The sequence below is a fragment of the Protopterus annectens genome, chromosome 15.part0 (genome assembly GCF_019279795.1).
Source record: "Protopterus annectens isolate FY-2018-M chromosome 15.part0, PAN1.0, whole genome shotgun sequence".
NCBI lineage: Eukaryota > Metazoa > Chordata > Ceratodontiformes > Protopteridae > Protopterus > Protopterus annectens.
Genome location: NC_056749.1, coordinates 50,331,110 through 50,358,776, shown reverse-complemented (window position 1 = coordinate 50,358,776; position 27,667 = coordinate 50,331,110). Strand labels below are relative to the sequence as shown.

General features: G+C 39.4%; 1 protein-coding gene across 1 annotated transcript in view; it reads left to right on the top strand.

Moving 5' to 3' along the window:
- The window catches only part of CLIC2 (chloride intracellular channel 2), a 645,649-nt gene that overhangs the window by 521,666 nt on the left and 96,316 nt on the right, over positions 1-27,667 (top strand). Inside the window, exon 4 of the mRNA XM_044057634.1 lies at positions 24,362-24,468. Within this exon, the coding sequence (XP_043913569.1) occupies positions 24,362-24,468 (107 nt within the window). The remainder of the gene's footprint in view (positions 1-24,361; positions 24,469-27,667) is intronic.

The following is a 27,667-nucleotide window of genomic DNA, read 5'->3' as shown; positions in this document are numbered from 1 at the left end:
CAAGTGAATGTAGCATCTGTCTCACCTGTATTCCTCCTCTGCTACCTCTTATAAATGAAGCAGTGTGAGTACCTTGAAGTTTAGTTAGCTTAAACTGTCAGATAGTGGACAGGATCCAACTAGTCAGGTCAAAACAACTAGAAAAAGTATGAAAGAATAGCCTTTTCAGCTATTCAAGCTAAGCTAAAACACTAAGCAGTAGTACTAAGAAATATTTGTAAATTAACTCCAAACAGTAGTAATAAACAGTAAAAAATCTTGTTGCGATCAAAATTTCTTCACTTTTGCGAATAAAAACAACTTCATGTTCTTTGTACCAAAACGACAAATCTTCTTGTAGCGATGAAAAATAGCTTCACTTCTTAGTAGCAGGAAATCTTTATTGCTCGAAACTTATATAAATTGGCAGATAAGCGCTGTGCTTATGTAAATAAACTAGAAATAAAACTTGTGTTTATACCTATTTTAAAAACAAAGAAAAAAATCAATCAACATTCTATTTAATTCTGTAGAAATGTATATAATATAATTGTGATTGATTAAAACTTAAATATCTCTTAGAATATATATTAGAATATAGGTGGTTTTAATATTTTGGTGGTTACCTTGCTTCCAGCTTCTGTGTAACTGAATGGAGTGTTTGCAGCCAGTAAATTAAGTAGTAAAACTTGAATGAGAGAACTCTGAAAAACTGATGTGCTGTAAGACTTATAAGTGCACCTATGAGGATGTAGTAATTGGGGTCCATGTGTTTGGTGTTTTTTATAGATACATAAATGAGTACCCAATACCTAATGAGAAAGATACTAGCAGAGATTAAATTCTAGGAAGGTGAGAGACTACAACATCACAATTGCCATGGACAAAGTAAACAGAGGACCTAGCAGCAGGAGAGTCCTAAAAGGAGAGTGATTCCAGAAGGAATTTTTAATCACAATAGGAATGATTGATACCTTTGAAATTAAGGATAGACAATTGGGTAGGAGGTGGATTTGCCACTTATTCATGATAGTTGGGCTACACTGCACAGAGGATGTATCAGTGTCAAACACAAGCATCTGCCAGTTTTAACAATTAAATCAATAATGCTGTCTGACCATGAGATGGTAAATATACAAATAAAAAGACAATTATGGAATGGCAAAGATTATACTGGAGGTTTTTAGGATATTTGTTAGATCAAAATAAGAACAATGAATGGTTAACAAAAATAATAGAGGGAGAAGTAAAAGATATGGCAAGCACAATGAATATTATTACGCAGAGGATAAGAGGAAGAGTACATAGGCAGGTGGAGGAGAAAGATAAAAAATTAAGATGAATACAAGGGAGTTACAAGATGGTTGCACACTGATCAGCAGCTTAACTTCAGCTCTCCCAGTGTGAAAAATAAACTGAAAGACAAAGGCCAGGAACTCAAATCACTTTTAGTGATTTCAGTTACTGGCTAGTAAGTAGACTGACTGGTTGCCAGAAAAGAAGAATATAAGAGAGCCTGAAAGAAAATTAACTAGAAAAAGTGAAGAGGAAACACTAACTGGGAAGAATCCTACAGCTGCTCAGCTAAAAACAGTTCAAGCTCCAGCTTTGATGCAAGACATGGCTTCCAGTAATCTAGAGGAAAAAATAAGTCAAATCTGGTCAGAGCTGATTAAAATCAAATAAATGAAACACTGAAGGAGTAAATCAACTCAAATAACAGAAGACTGGAAAAATGGAAAACGTTTTAAACAGATATTCAGATGGGCTGATAAAACTGCAAACATCAGAGTTTAAAATGAAGAAAAGGCTGGCTGAGTATGGGACTGCTCAAGAAGAGATACATCAGAAAATGGTAGAATTAGAGGACACAGCAAATAGGGAAAATGTGAGATTGTCTGCCTTACCAGAGAAACTAGAAGTAACAGACTGTATGAATGTTATGATGGCACAAATAAGCAACTGGATATGTATTCCATAGCAGAAACTGTTAATTGAAAGGAAACATCATGTGTATCCTCCAAACCTGACCATAGAAAAGCAGCAAAAGCCTATATTAGTAAAGATGCAAACCTACTAGCAAAAGCTGCTCCTGGCAAAACTGAGGCAGAAAGGCAAAGTATTAAAAGATATAGACATTATAGAGTTTGTGGAATGTGATTATCCACTATAGACCAGGCAGAAGAGAAACACATTTATTCCAGCAGTCAGGGAAGGTTGAAAGGCAGGTGCAAAAGTCAAGCTGCTGTATCCAGCTGTCTTCAGAATATTTTTTTCCTAGAGTTTCAAAATCATTTTGATGCAGAATAAGCTAAGGAGGAAATATAAAAGTTTGTCCAACAAAATGTGAGTCATCAAGCAGAAGAGCACTTTGTTTATCATTCTTTTGATGATAAAGCATGCACCAAGACTCTGCCAGTGAGACCTTTTCCACTGTTCCAAAGGAAAATGCTTAAGAGACAGTGAAAAGCACAGGAGTTGACTACAAGAATCAGGAGTACCTTGCAACTGAACCCGAGTCTGGAGTTGGGAGAGGGAGATGAACAGGAAGAAGGAACATGGAAATTAGTGAATAAATGTGAAACTGCAAAGAATCAATCAAATTTGTGACAGCTGTACAAGAAAAACTGGAAATATTGGACTTTTGTCGACTTTGTCAAACTTGTAGGAACAGAAAAGCATTTGCCTCACTTCATGTCATTAATGGTTAGAAGGACACTGAGGGGAGGGGGAAGAGGAAGGAAGATGGTAACTGTAAGTAAAACAATTTCTCTTCTTAACAGTATTTCTATGAAACTTTTCATGATATAAATTGCATGTTTTATAGTAAAGCATTTTTAGTTGTTCTGGTATGTGATAAAGATACTAAAATAAAAAGATGCCTTTTTTCTTATTTCTTTTTAGTATTAAGAAATGTAGAAATGGAGGTATTATAATGTAAAATAGAAAAACAGTTACACAAAAGCATGTTTGAGTTAATAGGCTGTAATCTTGGATCGTCGAGGTGAGGGATGGGATGCAAAAGTACACAGATTATAATATATGTAGAGCTGATGTGTTATCTAACTTTTGCATAGGTGAATGTATAGATTAAGACCTAGTTATAAGTGGAAATAAGTAAATAAGAGCACTGAATATAATGAAAAGTTTTCCTTTAGCAAAAAAAAAATGTTTCAGCTTGCCTTTAATAGCCTGTTAAGGGCTATTTTATTTTTCTTTTATATTTCCATTGAGACAGAAGCACAGGCAGTAGCATGCATCTTGGCATGGATAACCTCAGCTTTAGGTTAATTAAGGCCTGCGTTTGCAGCTGTCTATCTGGAACAATTCTTCCTATTAGCATTTTTAAACTTTATTCAAAGACATACATAGTTTTGTATGTCTGCATTAAGTGAAAATGTTATGGGGATATTCTGGGGGTGTTTGTTGTTTGAGGGTTTTCATTAAAGGAAACATTATTGTAAAATGTATAATAGGTTCCAATGCTGATAAAAAAATTCATAAAGGATCAACCTGACAAAAACCTGTTAGTACATGAATCACAAAAGCTAGAAATAGACATTTAAAAAAATGTCATATGTAATAGATAGGAATGATGATTTACTATCATAATGGTGACACGTTTTATCTTATCTTGGAATGTGAATGGTTTCACATGTATAGATGAAAAGGAAATAATATGTCATTATGTTAAGACATGCAAAGTGCAAATAGCAATACTATAAGAGACTCATTTAGAAAGGATTTCAGGATGAATAGTGAGCAGAATGTCAGGGGCAAAGAAAAAGAAATGTACTTATACTAATTGATGGAGGATCTCCAATAGTGACAGAGGAGAGAAAAAGATAATAATGGCAGATTTGTGATAGTAAGGGGCTAGTGGCAAGGGATGAGGATTATGCTGGCATGCAATTATATTCCACCTAAAACTTATTATTTAAAAATTGGTAGAGATAATCAGCTTTCAGCATAGAATATTACTTATATGTGGGGACTGGAATTTGATTTACAACAATGAGGACGTATCTGGGGCCCTAAAAGGAAAAATATTACAAAATAAGGTAAGGAAGCTTTCTGAAGTTGGAAATTATTTACCATGGAAGATGTCAATTCCATAGCAGGAACTCAGAGAGAATTTGCATATTACTCCCCAAGGTACTGGGGTAGATTAGACAGAAAATATGTGTCACAGAAACATAAGCATTTAATTGAGAACTTTGACACACATGCAATAACTATTTCATATTATGCACCAATAATTATCAAGATAAAAACACAGGGTAATGAAATAAAACTGATACACTGGTGATTCCCCCCACCTGTTAAAAAGATAGGAATTTAAAAAATGGGTAGTGGAAGTGTTTCCAGAGTTGTTGGGGAAGATAGCAAGTACTCCAGAAGTTATAGCTAGTGAGTGGGATGAAATTAATGTGGAGTTTAAGATAGGGTAGAAATAAAAGAAAAAAAAGATCTGGTTAAGCAGTAACAATAATTACTTAGAGTGACTGAAAAAGGTTAACATATTGCAGAATAAGGGGAATCTCAGAACAAAAAAGGAGCAATTCTACAATTATATTTATTTATTTATTTATTTATTTATTTATTGACATTTGTTAACCGGGTTTGTCCAACTGGGCTTGTGGCCCATTTTCAGTGGAGACACGAGGAGAATATAATAAATTACATTTCTATTATAAATAGAAAATAAGGGAGTACTTGGATAATATGCATAACTTTAGAAATATTGCAGTTAAGCAACAGTTTTTTTGATAAAGATTCCAGAGCATAAAACCTTTTGGCTCAATGACTTAGATAACAGAAAGTAGTAAGGGTTGCTGCCAAACTTAGGAAGCCTATAACAGGAAAAATAAACAGAGATCATGTAGCTGTATTAGAGATATTTTTTAAATTTTATGGACATTTTTATAAAGCAGAGAAATGGGGAAATCAAGAAAAAAGCACAAGTGGAAGTATTTATGGAAGATGTACATATGCCAAATGGAAGTATTTATGGAAGATGTACATATGCCAAGTGGAAGTATTTATGGAAGATGTACATATGCCAAGTGGAAGTATTTATGGAAGATGTACATATGCCAAGTGGAAGTATTTATGGAAGATGTACATATGCCAAATGGAAGTATTTATGGAAGATGTACATATGCCAAGTGGAAGTATTTATGGAAGATGTACATATGCCAAATGGAAGTATTTATGGAAGATGTACATATGCCAAGTGAAAGTATTTATGGAAGATGTACATATGCCAAGTGGAAGTATTTATGGAAGATGTACATATGCCAAGTGGAAGTATTTATGGAAGATGTACATATGCCACGTGGAAGTATTTATGGAAGATGTACATATGCCAAATGGAAGTATTTATGGAAGATGTACATATGCCAAGTGGAAGTATTTATGGAAGATATACATATTCCAAATGGAAGTATTTATGGAAGATGTACATATGCCAAGTGGAAGTATTTATGGAAGATGTACATATGCCAAATGTAAGTATTTATGGAAGATGTACATATGCCAAATGTAAGTATTTATGGAAGATGTACATATGCCAAGTGGAAGTATTTATGGAAGATGTACATATGCCAAGTGGAAGTATTTATGGAAGATGTACATATGCCAATGTTAGAATAGATGAGGCTCAACAATTAACAGTTTAGATAGGAGGAGATGAAATTAAAATGGTGATTAACCAAACTGAAGGAAAGTCACCGGAAGTAGATGGTATTCTGGTGGAAGTTTGGAAGCTAGTTGGGAAGAAAGAGGAAAAAGATCTGGAAGGTTTTGTTTAGCAGTATTTTAAAAGTAGGGGAAGCACCAACATCCTGGAAAAAAAGCTGTGGTGGCTGTAATACCTAAAGACAATTAAGAATCATCAGATCCAGCCTCATATAGACCCATTTCAATTTTAAACAATGATTATAAAGAGTTTATGTCTATAATGGCTAAAAGAATGGCAAAAGTGTTGCCAAAATTGATCGATATGGATCAGTGTGGTTTTCTGGAGGTAAGGCAAACATCCGGACACAATTAATAGAACAATGATGATTCAGACAGAAGCAGAATGTAAAAAAACACCACTGTTGTTGGTGGGTCAATGAAGAGAAAACATTCAACAGAGTAAACTGGGATGTTAAGAGTAGGGCAATGGAAGCATTTACATTTCCTGATACAATAGTAAGATTAATTAGGAGGCTATGCAAGTGATCAGAGGCAAAAATCAAAGTTTGAGGGTTAATTTCTGATAAGTTGTGTCTGAACAGAGGAACCAGGCAGGGGTGTCCACTTTTCCCTTTATTATTTCCATTATATTTAGAAAGATTGGCAAAGAAAATAAGGGACTCAGAAATTCAAGGATATAATTCGTATGGAATTCAAGAAAAGTTGACTTTATTTGCAGATGATATTATTTTGTAGTTGATAGAATCAGAAAAGGACATATCAGTGTAGTAGAACATTCTGAGTCAGTTCTAGTTTTTTTTTTGGATAAATAAATAATGAATATAAATAAAGTTAGAGCTATAAATTATGTACCCACACATGAATTGATTCAGCAAAGACCATGCTTATTGGGAAATTATAAAATAAAGTATTTAGAAATAGGGGTTAAAAAGGAGGCTGTTATGGCAGCTAGGGATATGAGGGAAGAAACTTAACAAAAGATAAAAACATGGAAGCTCTGGACCTATGGATATGGATAGCAAGATACAAGCATTAAAATGTTTTAGTCCCTTTAGTTTATGCACAGGTCAGGCATCTTTTTATCAACCAGAGGAAAAGTTGCAGATAGTAATTAATACAGAGTTGAAGGATTTTTATCTGGGATGGGAAGAGGGCAAGCAACAAGTGTGATACGTTGATCCTTCAGATAGAACAAGGAGGTTTAGGATGGATTACCTGATTTGAAGGAATATTTTAGAGATACACAGTTAAGGCTCTTCTATATAGCACAAACAGAAAGATACAATTCAGTGTGGAAAGGGATGATGATGAACCAGAGAAGAAATTCCAAGAAAGAGTGTGATTTCAGATGCAGGAAAATAACAGCAATTATACAGAATATTATATTTATAAAGTAACAGAAAGTATATTAATAACTAAGCCAACACTGGAATGGAGAAAGGAGATTCTGCCAATAGGGATGCCTGCAATTAGGGGTACAGAGAATAGGCATGAGGGGGTTGTAATTTACTGGAGGAAGTTGGCAAAGGAACAATGTTACTTGGAGCCAATAACTACCAAGGGAAAGGTAACAGAATGCGAAGAAGCCAGAAAGACATTTGGACTGCAGGCTAGAGACAGCCTTCTCTTCATGAATTTATATTATGGTATAGGCAGAAAGAAAGGGATAGTGGAATCCTAAGTGAAAGACTTGCACTGGTAGAGTTTTTAGTTGAATCTAGAACAGAAGCTGCTGTTAAAAAGAGATAATTAGTAGGGAATATAAAATACTGCATCATAACTATAGGAATTACAGGAAATGAGAAAAGATTGAGAACAGAGATTAGATAAGCAATTCACAAAGGAACAATGGGAGGATGTATGTATGGATCCCAAATATGTAACAAAATGTACATGATTTAGGATTTTTTCCTTGGAAGTGTTTGCGTTAGGCTCTTTTATATCCCAAGGAGACACCAAGAAATTTTTCCTCAGGTAGATGATAAATGTTGGACGTATAGTGGGGAAGAAAGTGATACCTGGGAGTATATGTTTTCAGAGTGTAATCAGTTGGCAGACTTTAAAAATTCCCTACAGAGTATAGGATACTGGCGAAGCAAATTAATGTAACTGAGGAAATTATTTTTTTGAGCTGAGATACAAGATCTGAATTGCCCAGACATAGTAAGGCCTTGTTAAGTGCAATTCTTGTGGTTGCCAAAAAAGCAGTTACTTGAAAATTGTAGTCAAAGTCTAAACCAACCATACTTGAAGCAGTGAAAATTGTAACAGAGAACAGAACAGGAAGTGCGATATCTAGAAAAGGGTAAGAGTAATCCATCCATCCATCCATCCATCCACCCACCCACCCACCCACAACCCCTTTCTCCTATTTTCCACATGGGGTCTAAGTGTCACTTCAACAGTAACAATCATCTAGAGCCAAGGTTCTCACCATTGGGTGGCTAGCTCTGACATGGTTCTTATTCCATACCACAAACTTGCACAAACGGTCACACTCATACCTACAGCCAATTTAGAATGTCTAGTCCACCTAATTTATGTCTTTGGAGTTTAGGAAGAGACTGGAGCACCCAGAAAAGTAAACATGCAAACACAGGGAGGACATGTAGACTCAACACTGAAGGCACCCCAGCCATGAATTGAAATGGAATATCTCTTGCTTTGAGGCAACAATGCTATTTGTTGCTCCACTGTGCTGATAAGAATAAACTACAGATAAACAAATGAAATTATATGAACAATGCACGCAGAAATTTTTTTTAGGAGGAATGAGTTTTAAGAGAAGGCAGGAATTGAACAAATTATGTAGTGTTGAATTGATTATATTGTATAGAAGATTATATGTCATGCATAAAGTTTGTAAATGTGAACTTGTTTATATGCTTAATAACTTCTATATAAATGTAAGTTTGCCGATGGCACAAGTGATAATTTAATAAAGGTGTTAAATTAAAAAAAAAAAGAAAAGAAAAAAAGATGAATAATAGAGCCCTCATCGAGGAACTAAGGATTATTTATTTTATTTATTTTACATTTGTTTACTGGGAAAGTCTGACTGGATACAGGTCCTTTTTCTGCGGTGGGCCAGGGAGAAAAGCTCCAAATATAAGAATTACAAACATTGCAGAAGTTGCCAAAGATGTGACATTATGGAAATATTCATAAGCAACAGTTACATAATGATGGACAATACAATTCTATAGAAGTAAATGTTTACATCACACATCATACATGAATGTATACAATTTAATGAACAAGAGACTAGTTTCCATACAGCTGAGGTCTAACATTGGTGTAAGATAACCTTCCGTGAACGGTATTTAGTTAAAGAGATTGAGGTAAGGCCAATCCAGGACAGTTGTAAGAACAGAGCTAAGTGTCTGTTAAGTGTGATTTTAGGATCTTTTTAAATTGTAGCATAGAGCAGTTGGAGGTTATTGGGCTTGGATGTTTATTCCATATTTTAGGAATGAAGTTTGAGAACAGTGATTCCCCAACAGAGTTTTTACTTTTGTAACATCTAGAAGGAGTTTGTTACTGGTGTTACTGGAATGGCGGGATGGAGAAGAGGTGCAGGGGGGTTTATCTGGTTGGTGCAGTGTTTTGTGGGAAAGGTTAATTGATTAAAGTGTAGCAGTTGTGGAAGTTCTAGCCATTTTAGCTGTATAAGAGCTGTACAGTGATGTGCCCTGTATGAGGCATCAGTGGCAAACTTGGCAATGTTATTGTAATAAAATTCCAGTTTGGTTAGATCAGTTTTGCGGAGGTTGGTTAGAATTGGGGATGCATATAGGACAGTTGACAAGAGGTGTGTGTGAGTAATAGTAGCTTTTGTATTTGTTGTTAGAAATTGTTTCTGTATAGAAGACCTGCTTCCTCGTGGACCTTCTTAATGGTTTGAGCTATGTGAATGTTGAATTTCAACTCCTAACAGTTTAATGTGAGTTATTGGAGTGATAATAGCTTTATTTTTAGATAACATATTGAAAGACAGGGAAGTCAAGGGGGATCTTGTTGGATAGAAGAGAAGGAGATTTGTTTTGTTGGGATTCAGAATAACTTGGAAGTTAGTGAGCCATGTTTCCACAGATAGGAAGGAATCTTGTGTTGTGATGTGGAGGTCTTTGTAGGGAGGAGGCTGCACATATTAGAGTAGAGTCATCTGCATATTGTACCACTCAGGCGTGACGTATGGAGGTGTGGAGCTGGTTGGTGAAGAGAGAGAATAATAGAGGCCCAAGGATGGAGCCTTGTGGAACCCCTATGGCAACTGGAGTAGAGGGGGAAAGGTGGAGTTGCCATTGGACGGCCTCCTGTTGTCCTGAGAGGTAGCTTTGGAACCAGGTGATAGAGGAGCTACTAAGATTTAGGGTGGAGAGAACACTGATAATGTTACTGTGATTGACCACATCAAAGGCCTCGGACAAGGCCAAATATGTGGCAGATACAAATTGTCTGTCATTTCTACAGTGGTTCAGTGTGTTAGCAAAGGGCATTAGGGCTGTTGTGGTGCTGTGAGAGGGGTGAAAACCTTGTTGTGTATTTGATAGTAGCTTATGTGTGTGAAGGTAGTCCATGAGTTGGGTATGTATGACTCTCTAGGATTTTAGATAAGGGTGACAGGATTGCAGTTGGACAGTAATTAGTAAGATTGGTAGAATTACCTCCCTTGTGTAAAGGTATAATGTGGGAGATTTTCCAAACAACAGGTGCCAGGCTCTCTGATATTTATCTGTTTGTAAGTATAATTACTGGGTATGTATGACTCTATATAGGATTTTAGATAAGGGTGACAGGATTGCAGTTGGACAATAATTAGTAAGATTGGTAGAATTACCTCCCTTGTGTAAAGGTATAATGTGGGAGACTTTCCAAACAACAGGTGCCAGGCTGTCTGATATTTATCTGTTTGTAACTATGGTTACTGCGTGTGCCATTGCTTCTGCTGGAATTTGCAGGAAGTCAGCTGGGAGGTTTTCTGCAGCTAAGGTGGTTGGTTTCAGCTTTTTAAGTAGTTTTTCATGGTATCAGCAGGCACTGGGTGTAATGAAAAGTGATTGATGCTATTTTGGGAGTTGGGGCTGTGCTGTGATGTGGAAGGGATAGAGTTGCTGAAGATACTGTGAGAGTTTGCAAGGGCTTGGATAGTTTCTGTAAAGTATTTATTGCACTGGGTTTGCTATATTATCAGCATTACTGGTTGAGGATGGAGTGGGAGTTGCTGATTTAACTGGCAGAAGTATATTATTAACTGCAGCCCAGAACTTTTGAAGGTTATTGAGGTGTTTTTTCTAGATATTGTGGTAGTAGCTGATTTTGTCTAATTTTACTAGTTTCTTAGCTTTGTTTTGCAGTTCTAAGAATGCTTGTTTTGCAGTTTGGATTTTGTTTTTGTGAAACGGTTCCCAAGCCTAGTCTCTAGCCTTGAGTAGGGATCTGTGTTCTTTACTTAGCCAGGGTGCATAGTTAACTTTTACTCTTACAGTTCTAGGGCTGTGTGGTAGTTTTGTGTATCTAAACAAGTGGTGTTGAAGGAGTTAACAGTGTATTCCAGGGGCAGCTGTCTGAGAGGTTCCCAGTTGCAACTTCTTAGTGTGAAAATGAACCAGTTCGGGTTGAAGCTCTTTAAATTTCTGATTAAGCGGTAGGTGGTTTACTTGGTTTGATGAGTGCGGGCTCTTAGAAGAAAGGTTGGCTGATGGTCATTCAAGCTGTCAGGGAGACAGCCTGATTGAGATGATAGGGTGGGGTTGTTGACCAGAAATCAGTCAGGGATACTGTCGTTTGGAAGATTTGTCAGTTCTTGTAGGAGATGTGATGGGTTGGCTGAACTCATGGAGGTTAATATGGGATGTTGGATTCTCTGAGGAACAGTTGAGCCAGTCACTGTTGATGTCTCCCTTCAGGAATCTTTCCTGTGGGAGGGGATTGCAGATCCAGTGTAGTATTTTTTCTAGAGGAGGGATATTGTTTCATGGTGGGATATAACCACCTATGATGTTAATGTATTTTTTGGGCTTAATGTTTAATTTGGCAAATATAAGTTCTACATTTTCAAAGTCAGGGATGCTTAATTCTAAATAGTCAAGTATTAGGTGATCTTTGAATAAGATTGCTACTCCCCCTCCCCTTCTGGTTTTCCCATCTTTGCAAAGGATATTGTATTTGGCGGCTGTGATGCCATTGTTGTCATTTTGTCATTGCCGGTTTTAGCCAACATGTCTCTGTTAACAGTACCATTTCAGGAGAATAGAGGGAGAGTAGGGCATGCAGATCATGAATTTCTGTCCAATACTTTTTGCATTCATGTTAAGGAGGAGCAAGGAAGACTTGTTTCTCTGATTTAATAGTCCAGGGTTGATTGTGAGAGAGCTGCTTACCGTGTTATGTAGGGGAATGGGGCCAGGATTAGGATGCATGTCTCTGTAGAAGGAGTTTGGCAAGCTTATTTTGCAGTTTGCCATGTATTTGACAGGTTTGGGATGTGGTTGCCAGAAGACAGAATTTATTTGTGTGGTGATCTACTGTATGTGGCTAGTATAGAAAAGGGTTGGGGCTATTATATAGTATAATGGTTTATTTGGATTGCAGTGAAAAAATTATATTTTAGCAGTAACTCTACGCCAACAAAGATGTTGCTAGAAATATATATATATATATATATATATATATATATATATATATATATATATATATATTTATATATATATATATTTATATATATATATAGTTTTGCTAACTTTTGCTTGAGCAGTACTTGACTGAAAATGAAATGTTTGAAAGAATTTGACTGAAGACTAATTGAAAGAAAGCCCACTTGACTGAAATCCATTTAACTGAAAAACAAATGACTGAACATATTCAACATAAAAAATGCAACATAAAATAGTGTTTTTGCAGTTGGGGCAATGTCAGCACCCCCACATCCCCTTAATTATGTATAATAACTACACGGCTGCACAACCACTTGAGAAATGAAAAAATATATATATACACAGTGAGTCAGTGCTTGTGCATCAGCTGCGTAGGGTATTTTGTTCTTTTCTCAAGTGGTTTTGTGGCCATGGAATTATTATGTATAATCAAGGAGGGTACAGGAGCAAAACTCCTCTCACTTTTGGAGGTGCAGGGATGTTTGCCCCCCTGGTTGCACTGTGGAGATTGTGGGGATGTTTTGGGGCATTGCAGTTTTGCGTGTCCCTTTGGTGATACCAGGGCCATGAATAGAGCTGATAGTGCAGGGTGTGTATACCCCTATGTAAGGGGGAGGGGAGGTGTATCAGTCTACATGTCAGAGAGATGTGGGGCTAACAAAGAAACCCCTGATTTTGCTGCATCACTTCTCTACATGGTTACCAGGGAGATCGAAGCTCATATGGTTGTGAGGTTTTCTCATCTAGATGGATGGGACCTATCTAGTGAAGATACGTGCCCCCTCTCCCAAGTATTATGTCTCTGCAGAATAAAATGAGCTACAGTGAAAACCAGGGATCTGAAGTTAGTAGTATGTTTAATAAAAAAGAACATTTACTGAGCCTGAACTTAGGGTTCATTGGATATTTTATCTATGCAGAGTTTCACCTATTTCAGAGTTAGTATATATAGGTAGCAGGAATGTGGAGGGTACAACCTCCTACATTTGGTGATGTTGGGTCAAAGATTCCCTTTTAAAAGCTTTAAAGCTGATAACATTATCTTTCTAGGGAGCCATTCAACCATCCAGTTCACTCACTCCCCAAGGGTGGCAGAGAAGTTTAATTTGTCTAGGATTTAACCTTGGTCCTCTCCACATTTCCCCATGCAACAACCTGATGTTCATAGCCCTATGGAGCTATACTATGTATTCGTGGGTGCTGGCCCTATTCACGTTACCCCATGCAATAACCTGATGTTCATGGTCCTACAGAGCTATGCTATGCATTCGTGTGTGCTGGCCCTATTCATCTTACCCAGTGCAACAACTTGATGTTCATGGTCCTACGGAGCTATGGTCTGCATTCGTGGGTACTGGTCCACTTCACGGTACCCCATGCAACATCCTTATGCTTATGGTCCTACAGAGCTATGCTATGCATTCATGTGTGCTGGCCCTATTCTTGTTACCCAGTGCAACAACCTGATCTTCATGGTCCTACAGAGCTATGCTATGCATTCGTGTGTGCTGGCCCCATTCATGTTTCCCAGTGCAACAACCTGATGTTCATGGTCCTACAGAGCTATGCTCTGCATTCGTGGGTGTTGGCCCTATTCATGTGCCTCATCCATTCAGTGCAACAACCTGATGTTCATGGTCCCATGGAGCTATGCTCTGCATTTGCGGGTGTTGGACCTTTTCATGAGCCTCATCCATTCAGTGCAACAACCTGATGTTCATGGTCCTACAGAGTTATGCTCTGCATTCGTGGGTGTTGGCCCTTTTCATGTGCCTCATCCATTCAGTACAACAACCTGATGTTCATGGTCCTACAGAGCTATGCTATGCATTCATGTGTGCTGGCCCTATTCATGTTACACAGCGTAACAGTCTGATGTTCATGCTCCTATGGAGCTATGCTATGCATTTGTGTGTGTTGGCCCTATTCATGTGCCTCATCCATTCAGTACAACAACCTGATGTTTATGGTCCTACAGAGCTATGTTCTACATTCATGGGTGTTGGCCCTTTTCATGTGCCTCATTCATTCAGTGCAACAACCTGGTGTTCATGGTTCTACAGAGCTATGTTCTGCATTCATGTGTCCAGGCCCTATTCATGTTACCCAGTGCAACAACCTGATGTTCATTGTCCTACAGAGCTATGCTCTGTATTCGTGGGTGCTGGCCCTATTCATGTTACCCAGTGCAACAACCTGATGTTCATGGCCCTATGGAGCTATGCTCTGCATTCGTGGGTGTTGACCCTATTCATGTGCCTCATCCATTCAGTGCAACAACCTGATGTTCATGGTCATACAGAGCTATGCTCTTCATTTATGTGTGATGGCCCTTTTCAAGAGCCTCATCCATTCAGTGCAACAACCTGATGTTCATGGTCCTACAGAGCTATGCTATGCATTCCTGTGTGCTGGCCCTCTTCATGTTACCCAGTGCAACTACTTGATGTTCATGGTCCTACGGAGCTATGCTCTGCATTCGTGGGTACTGGTCCTCTTCATGTTACCCCATGCAACATCCTTATGCTTATGGTCCTACAGAGCTATGCTATGCATTCGTGGGTGCAAGCCCTTTTCATGTGCCTCATCCATTCAGTGCAACAACCTGATGTTCATGGTTCTACAGAGCTATGCACTGCATTCGTGGGTGTTGGCCCTTTTCATGTGCCTCATCCACTCAGTGCAGCAACCTGATGTTCATGATCCTACAGAGCTATGCTATGCATTTGTGTGTGCTGGCCCTATTCATGTTACACAGTGCAACAATCTGATGTTCATGGTCCTACAGAGCTATGCAATGCATCTGTGGGTATTGTCCTTTTTCATGTGCCTCATCCATTCAGTGCAACAACCTGATGTTCATGGTCCTACAGAGCTATGTTCTGCAATCATGGGTGTTGGCCCTTTTCATGTGCCTCATCCATTCAGTGCAACAACCTGGTGTTCATGGTTCTACAGAGCTATGCTCTACATTCATGTGTCCAGGCCCTATTCATGTTACCCAGTGCAACAACCTGATGTTCATGGTCCTACGGAGCTATGCTCTGTATTCATGGGTACTGGTCCTCTTCACGGTACCCCATGCAACATCCTTATGCTTATGGCCCTACAGAGCTATGCTATGCATTCATGTTTGCTGGCCCTATTCATGTTACCCAGTGCAACAACCTGATGTTCATGGTCTTACAGAGCTATGCTCTGCATTCGTGGGTGTTGGCCCTTTTCATGTGTCTCATCCATTCAGTGCAACAACCAGATGCTCATGGTTCTACAGAGCTATGCTCTGCATTCTTAGGAACTGGTCCTCTTCACGTTACCCCATGCAACATCCTTATGCTTATGGTCCTACGGAGCTATGCTCTGCATTCGTGGGTACTGGTCCTCTTCATGTTACCCCATGCAACATCCTTATGCTTATGGTCCTACAGAGCTATGCTATGCATTCGTGGGTGCAAGCCCTTTTCATGTGCCTCATCCATTCAGTGCAACAACCTGATGTTCATGGTCTTACAGAGCTATGCTCTTCATTTATGTGTGATGGCCCTTTTCAAGAGCCTCATCCATTCAGTGCAACAACCTGATGTTCATGGTCCTACAGAGCTATGCTATGCATTCCTGTGTGCTGGCCCTCTTCATGTTACCCAGTGCAACTACTTGATGTTCATGGTCCTACGGAGCTATGCTCTGCATTCGTGGGTACTGGTCCTCTTCATGTTACCCCATGCAACATCCTTATGCTTATGGTCCTACAGAGCTATGCTATGCATTCGTGGGTGCAAGCCCTTTTCATGTGCCTCATCCATTCAGTGCAACAACCTGATGTTCATGGTTCTACAGAGCTATGCACTGCATTCGTGGGTGTTGGCCCTTTTCATGTGCCTCATCCACTCAGTGCAGCAACCTGATGTTCATGATCCTACAGAGCTATGCTATGCATTTGTGTGTGCTGGCCCTATTCATGTTACACAGTGCAACAATCTGATGTTCATGGTCCTACAGAGCTATGCAATGCATCTGTGGGTATTGTCCCTTTTCATGTGCCTCATCCATTCAGTGCAACAACCTGATGTTCATGGTCCTACAGAGCTATGTTCTGCAATCATGGGTGTTGGCCCTTTTCATGTGCCTCATCCATTCAGTGCAACAACCTGGTGTTCATGGTTCTACAGAGCTATGCTCTACATTCATGTGTCCAGGCCCTATTCATGTTACCCAGTGCAACAACCTGATGTTCATGGTCCTACGGAGCTATGCTCTGTATTCATGGGTACTGGTCCTCTTCACGGTACCCCGTGCAACATCCTTATGCTTATGGCCCTACAGAGCTATGCTATGCATTCATGTTTGCTGGCCCTATTCATGTTACCCAGTGCAACAACCTGATGTTCATGGTCTTACAGAGCTATGCTCTGCATTCGTGGGTGTTGGCCCTTTTCATGTGTCTCATCCATTCAGTGCAACAACCAGATGCTCATGGTTCTACAGAGCTATGCTCTGCATTCTTAGGTACTGGTCCTCTTCACGTTACCCCATGCAACATCCTTATGCTTATGGTCCTACAGAGCTATGCTATGCAGTCAAATGTGCTGACCCTATTCATGTTATTCACTGCAACAACCTGATGTTCATGGTCCTACAGAGCTATGCTCTGCATTCGTGGGTGTTGGCCCTTTTCATGTGTCTCATCCATTCAGTGCAACAATCAGATGCTCATGGTTCTACAGAGCTATGCTCTGCATTCTTAGGTACTGGTCCTCTTCACGTTACCCCATGCAACATCCTTATGCTTATGGTCCTACAGAGCTATGCTATGCAGTCAAATGTGCTGGCCCTATTCATGTTATTCACTGCAACAACCTGATGTTCATGGTCCTACAGAGCTATGCTCTGCATTCGTGGGTACTGGTCCTCTTCATGTTACCCCATACAACATCCATATGCTAATGGTCCTACAGAGCTATGCTATGCATTCGTGGGTGCATGCCCTTTTCATGTGCCTCATCCGTTCAGTGCAACAACCTGATGTTCATGGTCCTGCAGAACTATGCTCTGCATTCGTGTGTGCTGCCACTGTGCATTGGTTTAATGGTACCTACTGTATTTGAACCTACAGCTTGGTGGGTGAAAAAGTATTAGACTATAGTGCAGCATCCTGCTTCCCTACTCTCCCTATGGTATCAGCACAGCAGCAGTTCAGGCAGTTTCCTTCCTCTAGGGTGGGTAAGCTAGCATCAGAAACTCAGCTCCTCATTCATCCCACCACAGTACCTGGTTTGCAAGTCAATCCTGAGTCATCTCAATGGAGTCGAAGCTTTATCTCTGTACCTAAGAGCTGGCAGGTCCATCTTCATTCCTAAACTGATACTCCAGTTCTGTTCACCAACCTGTCTAATCTGTTTTACATAACCTAGAAATGGCATACAGTAAAGGCAAAAAATGCCAGTAGCATGCCTGCAAATATTACTTTACAGCCCTATATCAGTTAAACTGGTTAAAACTAAAAAAAAAAAAAATTCCACCTCCTGTCCAAAGAACTTTTACTTATCCCATTGTGTCCAACAACATAACTCTCACTCATTTAAGGTACACCACCTAAAGGCCAAAGATCTAAAGATGTCTGTTTAATACAAAACACAAATGCCGATTGTTATGGTGTCATCTGGAACAAGTCAGTTCAGGACCAGAATAATCTATAAATTAATTCAAATATTTGTTATAGCAATTCTTTGAAACTAAATGGGACTGAACATGTTCTGTAATCAAAACACCACAGGAACCTGTGACCTTTACCTAGTCTGCACTGTGCTGTGTCTCTCCAGAAGTAACGTTTTGTAAAATTCTTCAGACTGCAGAGTTCTCTAGCTAATCTGCCCTTTACTCTCTTCCTGACTGTCACTAACCTCTTAATCATACATATGTCATCATCTCTGAGTTATCCTGTCTGTCTACCCCAGCACCATTCATTCCAACTTAATAACTGTCAAACAACTTATCAATCTGTAAGACAGCCACTTTCTTACTTGTATGTATACATATGAAATAGTTTGTGACCAAACATATTTAACAACTTGCAGCTATACCCTAATGCACTAGAAATAGTGCTTAGTAGCAGACAAATCACTGACACACAAATTGCACCATCTATGCTTAAGTTCAATATGTGACAAACAGTTACACAGCGACTGATAAATGTAAATTCACAAATACACATCCATAAGAACAGAGCTGCAGTGCATTGTAAAACTAACATCTTTGTATCTAAATAGTAATACTTGAACTTAAAGCTATAATCACAATGCATTTTGTATTGTAGCACACTTGTGAACATGGAACTCCTCTGAAAATATATTTATTTATTTATTGACATTTGTTAACCGGGTTTGTCCAACTGGGCTTGTGGCCCATTTTCAGTGGAGACCCGAGGAGAAAAGCTCCAGTAGTACATTTTAAACAAGTACAATTTTAAACAATATTGATATAATAGCAGTTATAGCAAAAATATTCACATATGTTGGGTTACATACATAAAGTTAAAGTTGCATTAAAAAAAAGCTAAGTAACAATTTTACATTGATATAATCAATAGGTCAACAATAAAATTTTGTTTGTATAAAATTATGCAAATGCATAGTAGACACATTGCAGAGAGAGTTGCAATGAGGTACTAAGTATGGTCCTTTTGAGGGTACATAAATGGAAGGAAGACTAGGTAGGGTCATGCAATAGGCAATTCAATAAACAATTTATAAATAAATAACAGACCTGTCTTGAAGAAACTGGTAACAACAGGTTTATCATTGTTTGTTTGCATGTATTAGTCCCATTGTGGACAGGTTGCACAGATTACCTCAGAATGGTGTGCCCTGTACCTTTGTGTAGACTGAACATTATAAACGAGATGTTGTTTAACTTAAAATGATATTGAGGACTCCTGAGAATTATGCGCACTTCGCCTGGCAGGTCTTCTTACTCCATTAAGGGAGATGATACATTTAGCACCATCAATCAATGGTTGCAAAGTTTATAAGCTCTCTTCTATTTGAAAAGTTTACAACTGGTCACATGATCTTGTGAACAAACTCATGTAATTGTCAAAGTTTTTTGCAGTTTCATTATAAAGCAGGCAGGGATTCATTCTTCCTTTCTGATGTGATTAAGTGAAGAGAAAACATGCCCAAGTTAGGTGATCTCTATCTACATGTTTCTTTGAGAGCATGAGGATAGTTTGGCTGTCGTTTCTTCAGTTGACAGCACTGTGAGGGAGAATTTGCTGAAAGCTGCTTTCACAGAAAAGTAACTTGTTGTGTGACTGTGAAGTAGATGTAAGTTACAGGGGGTCCCCTGCACAAAAAAAAAAAACTTTGCTGTTCACTGCAAGTGGCGGCTTTCATTGAATATTTTTGGTGCTACTATCCATCAGGTAAATACTGATCAGTTATATAATTATAAATCCCTTTCTTAGTAACTAATTGCTGTGAAATAGTAACTTTAACTTAAGAAAGAGGTAGGGATAATGGGATATGTTAGAGGTAGTTATAATGGGGTATGTTTGGATATGTTAGGGGTAGTGATAACGGGATATGTCTGGATATATTAGAGGTAGTGATACTGGGATATCTTTGGATATGTTAGAGGTAGTGATAATGGAAGATGTTTGGATATGTTAGAGGTAGTGATACTGGGATATCTTTGGATATGTTAGAGGTAGTGATAATGGAAGATGTTTGGATATGTTAGAGGTAGTGATACTGGGATATCTTTGGATATGTTAGAGGTAGTGATAATGGAAGATGTTTGGATATGTTAGAGGTAGTGATATTGGGATATGTTTGGATATGTTAGAGGTAGTGATAATGGGATATGTTTGGATATGTTAGAGGTAGTGGTAATGGGAGATGTCTGGAAATGTTAGAGGTAGTGATACTGGGATATCTTAGAGGTAGTGATAATGGAAGATGTTTGGATATGTTAGAGGTAGTGATACTGGGATATGTTTGGATATGTTAGAGGTAGTGATACTGGGATATGTTTGGATATGTTATATGTAGTGATAATTTGATATGTTTGGATATGCTAGAGGTCACGATCACTCATAAAATCATCCAAGGCCAACTTTGAGAGAAAAATCGCTAATGACACAAAAGACAATCATAAATCCTTCTTTAGCAATGTTAGAAACCTGGGTGGAAACTCCCAGATATGCTCAGAATTAGTCCAAAATGATAAAAAAATCACTGAACCCACAGACATTGCCAACATACTGGCAGACAGGTTCAGTGCAAATTTCTCCCCTCCCTCCCCCCCAAAAGGAGAAATATCTATCCCACCAGAGTCTAGCCTCCCAAACATCTCAGATGCCCAGGTGAGAGCTGCTCTTTCTAAAGCAAAAAACACAGCATCAATGGGACCGGACAGTGTCCCTGGCTGTGTCCTACACGAACTCAATGAGGAACTAAACCCACACATAAGGCTGCTGTTTAATCTTAGCCTTACTACAGGATACGTACCCAAAGAATGGCGTACGGCAACTGTGGTCCCACTCCACAAAGGCGGTGCTTCTACGGACCCTGGAAATTACCGCCCCATAAGCTTGACGAGCCTCGTCTGCAAAGCTATGGAGAGGATCATAATGGAACTCATAAATAAAGACATTGGGGACCTATAGACACTGGATCCTACCCAATTTGGCTTTGTCAAGGGCAGATCCTGCCTCTTGAACTTGGTTGACTTTTTCGAAACAGTCACTAAGGCCAGGTAAGGCAGTTCACACAGCCTACCTTGACCTAGCAAAAGCGTTCGACACAATACCCCACTCGGGCATCATAGAAAAGCTCACCAGCTTAGATGTAAACCCATATGTCACAAGATGGGTTGCAAACTGGCTCAAGGACAGAACACACAGGGTTAGAGTTGCTGGTGCCATGTCAGACTCTAAGCTGGTCACGAGCGGTGTCCCACAGGGCTCAGTCCTGGGCCCCCTCTTGTTCGGCATTTATTTTTCTGAAGTGCAGGCAAACATAGGGGGATTGTGGCTGACAAAATTTGCAGATGACTGCAAACTGGGCACCATAATTGACACTCCATCAGACACAGACATCCTCCAGAGAGGTCTCATAGAAATGGATAACTGGTGCCAGAGCTATGGCCTTAAGCTAAATGCCAAAAAATGTATAGTCATACCCTTTGGGAAGAACAAGGTAACCCCTAATTACCACATAGGTGGTAATCCATTAAACACGGAAGAAGTTATCAGGGACCTGGGGACCCAAGTTGACAGTAACCTCTCTTTTGACACTCACATTGCCAAAGTGGTTAGGAAGACCTTCTACATTGCCCACCTGATCATGAAGGGATTCGCATCCAGATCAGGAGAGGTCATTGTACCCCTGTACTCTTCACTTATCAGACCAATGACTGAGTACAACGCCCCATTCGGAATGTACTTTACCCGACACCTGCAGCAGTTGGAAAGACCCCAAAAGTTCCTCACCAAAAGGATAAAGGGGCTCAAACATATGTCATACGATGCCCGACTGAAGAAACTCCAGCTCTATTCAGTCGCATACCGTCTGCTCAGAGGTGATCTGTGCCTGACATACAAGGCCATGTCCAACCCGGAATTAATGGACATGCTCCACCTCAAATAATCCAAATCCACCAGAGCCACGAGAGCAAGAGACTTAAACCTCAACACGGATATAAATAGGACATGCTGGAGGGACAGATTCATCACCCAGAGACTCCATACACTATGGAACAGAATCCCAGTCCATGTGAGGCAGAGCCCCTCACTGACTCTGTTCAAGAGAAATCTTGACGAGTGGATGGGAGATCGTAGGTTTACCCCGGGAATCATCTCTGTATCACTGCTGGACAGAGGCACAGCAAACTAATGGGTATAGTATTCTCATCCTAAGGGGTGGTGAAAGCCACACACACTCTGGCTAGGCTTATAAATGCCCTAGGGCAGATAGCCTAGTATGAACCTATGAACCTATGAACCTATGAAGGTAGTGAAATGGGATATCTTTGGATATGTTAGAGGTAGGGATAATGTAAGATGTTTGGATATGTTAGAGGTAGTGATAATGGGATATCTTTGGATATGTTAGAGGTAGGGATAATGTAAGATGTTTGGATATGTTAGAGGTAGTGATAATGGCATATGTTTGGATATGTTAGGGGTAGTGATAATGGGAGATGTTTGGATATGTTAGGGGTAGTGATACTGGGATATGTTTGGATATGTAATATGTAGTGATAATTTGATATGTTTGGATATGTTAGAGGTAGTGATAATTTGATATGTTTGGATATGTTAGAGGTAGTGGTAATGGGAGATGTTTGGATATGTTAGGGGTAGTGATAATGGGAGATGTTTGGATATGTTAGAGGTAGTGATACTGGGAGATGTTTGGATATGTTAGAGGTAGTGATACTGGGATATGTTTGGATATGTTATATGTAGTGATAATTTGATATGTTTGGATATGCTAGAGGTAGTGAAATGGGATATCTTTGGATATGTTAGAGGTAGGGATAATGTAAGATGTTTGGATATGTTAGAGGTAGTGATAATGGGAGATGTTTGGATATGTTAGGGGTAGTGATGATGGGAGATGTTTGGATATGTTAGAGGTAGTGATACTGGGATATGTTTGGATATGTTATATGTAGTGATAATTTGATATGTTTGGATATGCTAGAGGTAGTGAAATGGGATATCTTTGGATATGTTAGAGGTAGTGATAATGGGAGATGTTTGGATATGTTAGAGGTAGTGATAATGGGAGATGTTTGGATATGTTAGGGGTAGTGATAATGGGAGATGTTTGGATATGTTAGGGGTAGTGATATTGGGATATGTTTGGATATGTTAGAGGTAGTGATACTGGGATATGTTTGGATATGTTATATGTAGTGATAATTTGATATGTTTGGATATGCTAGAGGTAGTGAAATGGGATATCTTTGGATATGTTAGAGGTAGTGATAATGGGAGATGTTTGGATATGTTAGAGGTAGTGATAATGGGAGATGTTTGGATATGTTAGGGGTAGTGATATTGGGATATGTTTGGATATGTTAGAGGTAGTGATACTGGGATATGTTTGGATATGTTATATGTAGTGATAATTTGATATGTTTGGATATGCTAGAGGTAGTGAAATGGGATATCTTTGGATATGTTAGGGGTAGTGATAATGGGAGATGTTTGGATATGTTAGAGGTAGGGATAATGGGAGATGTTTGGATATGTTAGAAGTAGGGATAATGTAAGATGTTTGGATATGTTAGGGGTAGTGATAATGGGAGATGTTTGGATATGTTAGGGGTAGTGATAATGGGATATGTTTGGATATGTTAGGGGTAGTGATAATGGGAGATGTTTGGATATGTTAGAGGTAGTGATAATGGGAGATGTTTGGATATGTTAGAGGTAGTGATACTGGGAGATGTTTGGATATGTTAGATGTAGTGATAATTTGATATGTTTGGATATGCTAGAGGTAGTGAAATGGGATATGCTTGGATATGTTAGATGTAGTAATAATGATACATTATATGTTTGTTATAACATGGGTATTTGTCATACTATGCTGACATGAATATTAAAAACTGATATTAAAATATGACATAAATAACAAAATGATAAAATGATGGATGCTGTAAGCTGGTCATATAGTTTGTGTTTACCTCTGACCTTGTGGCCTGAGTCATATCTGAAAAGGGTCTGAGTACCACAATGACCTTGTCAACAAATGAATAAAATGTACATAAAAGGCTTCAGTGGCAGCACCTATGGGTATGTCTCCTCACATAGTCCATTAATTATACCTGTTATGATTAATCCTCTACCCCATTAAACAAACTAAAATAAGCTAAATTAGCATAATAAAACAGTACAAATGTGGGCTATAGATTGTCTTGGTTAAGTACAATTACATTTAGAAATGTATGATTTGTCACAGTACAGTTTTGAAGTTTAATTTCCTTTGTTGTTGTGTTTTTTTTCTCTAAAGGTACCCACACTTAAGTCCACGAAACAAGGAATCCTTTGATGTGGGCAGTGACATCTTTGCCAAGTTCTCTGCTTTTATAAAGAACAGCCGCGAGGATACAAGCAAAAGTAAGTAGAAGATGGTGCTGACATCGGGATCCCGCATTACTGCTTCTAGGAATGCAAAGCAGGACTCCCGACCACTTATTGATTTTACTTAATGAAATTTAGAAATGTTCAAAAAAATATATATTTGCGAAGTTCATTAGTGTTCACCCAAAATTAGGTATTCTTAATACATGCAAGAGTCATGTAAGCAGATACTCTGAAGGAACTATTTCCCTCAACTTTCATAACAAATGTATGTAAACCTTGGCCATTTTATTTGGTAAATTGCTGCTGAGTCAATTTGTTCTACTTAGCCAGTCTACTTTGAAATGTATTAGATATTCAGTTCTGATGTATATTATTTTAAAAATTAAGCAGTAAGTTGCAGTCCAGATACCACACATACCTGTGCTGTACAAATGGCAGGTGGTATAAAATGTGCCATCATCAAACCACATGCCTTTAACAACAACAAAGAAACAATGACTTGGGGGGGGGGTACGCTCCAAGGGAAGATTCCACAACAATACTGTGCATGTAATAATCCAGAAAGGTGGTGCAAATTTAATAAAGTTTAGAGTAGGAATACAAAGCACATGGCCAAGTGTCACAAGTATCACCCCCCACACACAGACATGCAATTTGTCTGCCTACCACTTGAACTCCTTGCAGAAGTAGAAGTTGCGATATTTGTCAGTTCGCACAAAAAAGGTTGCCTGCTGTTGGTGTAGATAGATTCACGGGTTCATTGGTGTGGTGTACAATGTCAAGGTCTGATAGCTGCTAAGGAACATGATACTCAGGCCTGGCACATGCCCATGAGGTCATCCAATTACTTTTCAATGAGCCATAAATAAATACACGTACATGTAACAACATCTGTAACATTGTCTGCAAACAGACTGCCTCAGGTGGACAGAAAAGAATAAAAACCAGGAAAGAGAATGAGCACATCAGGCAGGATAGGCAAAAATCATCGTGAAGAACTGTGACTCAGTGACCGCATTGGTGGCCTGTCAAGAAGGCTTGTACCCTAAAACAGAGTAATGCAGGACAGGCAAAAATCATCGTGAAGAACTGCGACTCAGTGACCGCATTGGTGGCCTGTCAAGAAGGCTTGTACCCTAAAACAGAGTAATGCAGGGCAGGCAAAAATCATCGTGAAGAACTGCGACTCAGTGACCGCATTGGTGGCCTGTCAAGAAGGCTTGTACCCTAAAACAGAGTAATGCAGGACAGGCAAAAATCATTGTGAAGAACTGCGACTCAGTGACCGCATTGGTGGCCTGTCAAGAAGGCTTGTACCCTAAAACAGAGTAATGCAGGACAGGCAAAAATCATCGTGAAGAACTGCGACTCAGTGACCGCATTGGTGGCCTGTCAAGAAGGCTTGTACCCTAAAACAGAGTAATGCAGGGCAGGCAAAAATCATTGTGAAGAACTGCGACTCAGTGACTGCATTGGTGGCCTGTCAAGAAGGCTTGTACCCTAAAACAGAGTAATGCAGGACAGGCAAAAATCATTGTGAAGAACTGTGACTCAGTGACCGCATTGGTGGCCTGTCAAGAAGGCTTGTACCCTAAAACAGAGTAATGCAGGACAGGCAAAAATCATCGTGAAGAACTGCGACTCAGTGACTGCATTGGTGGCCTGCCAAGAAGGCTTGTACCCTAAAACAGAGTAATGCAGGACAGGCAAAAATAATCGTGAAGAACTACGACCCAGTGACCGCATTGGTGGCCTGTCAAGAAGGCTTATACCCTAAAACAGAGTAATGCAGGACAGGCAAAAATCATCGTGAAGAACTGCGACTCAGTGACCACATTGGGGGCCTGTCAAGAAGGCTTTTACCCTAAAACAGAGTAATGCAGGACAGGCAAAAATCATCGTGAAGAACTGCGACTCAGTGACCGCATTGGTGGCCTGTCAAGAAGGCTTGTACCCTAAAACAGAGTAATGCAGGACAGGCAAAAATCATCGTGAAGAACTGTGACTCAGTGACCGCATTGGTGGCCTGTCAAGAAGGCTTGTACCCTAAAACAGAGTAATGCAGGACAGGCAAAAATCATCGTGAAGAACTGCGACTCAGTGACCGCATTGGTGGCCTGTCAAGAAGGCTTGTACCCTAAAACAGAGTAATGCAGGACAGGCAAAATCATCGTGAAGAACTGCGACTCAGTGACCGCATTGGTGGCCTGTCAAGAAGGCTTGTACCCTAAAACAGAGTAATGCAGGACAGGCAAAAATCATCGTGAAGAACTGCGACTCAGTGACCGCATTGGTGGCCTGTCAGAAAGACTTGTACCCTAAAACAGAGTAATGCAGGACAGGCAAAAATCATCGTGAAGAACTGCGACTCAGTGACCGCATTGGTGGCCTGTCAGGAAGACTTGTACCCTAAAACAGAGTAATGCAGGACAGGCAAAAATCATCGTGAAGAACTGCGACTCAGTGACCGCATTGGTGGCCTGTCAAGAAGGCTTGTACCCTAAAACAGAGTAAAGACTATGAGGATCTACTAAAGGTGATTGGTTAGTATTGGACAGCGAAGGTACTAGGTCAAAAATAAGCCAGCTAAATGAAAACATTTCTGACTCTGATTGCTTGGCTGCAACGGTAGATTGGAATAGTGTATCAGTACCAGGGCCTATATCAGACTCTGCCTCCTGCCACATGGGTAATTGTTAAACATCTGTAATAGCAGTATTAAACCAGGGACTCTAGTAGTTTCTGAACCATTAGAGCAGGAACATAGAAGGAAGGGTTGTCACTAATGCTATCTAAATCCAGAGCCCTGATGTTGTGGGAAGAGATATTTGTCAAAGACTGCTGCTGCTGCCCCCAATTAACTTCCCTTCTGGTAAGGCACAGATTTTTTTTTATTGTAATTCTGAATTTGTAGGAAAGCATATTGTCTGCATGTAGTTGACTTTATAACAAGAACTCATCTTGAGGGATACCCTTGCAGAATGCAGAATCTATAAGCTGGCATTACCAGGAGCATGATTTTACTCTGGGTATGCTATCTATAGGGTCACCTAAAGAAAAATTACTGGATTAAAAAAATCAAATCAACACAGAACAAAACCAAACACAAACAACAAAACTTTATCCTGTAACTAAGATGCATTCTATTAAAACATTAAGCGCTTTCATTCCAGCAATAAGTAGAACTTCATGAAATTCCATTTATTTCTGAAACAAACCACTTAACATTTTA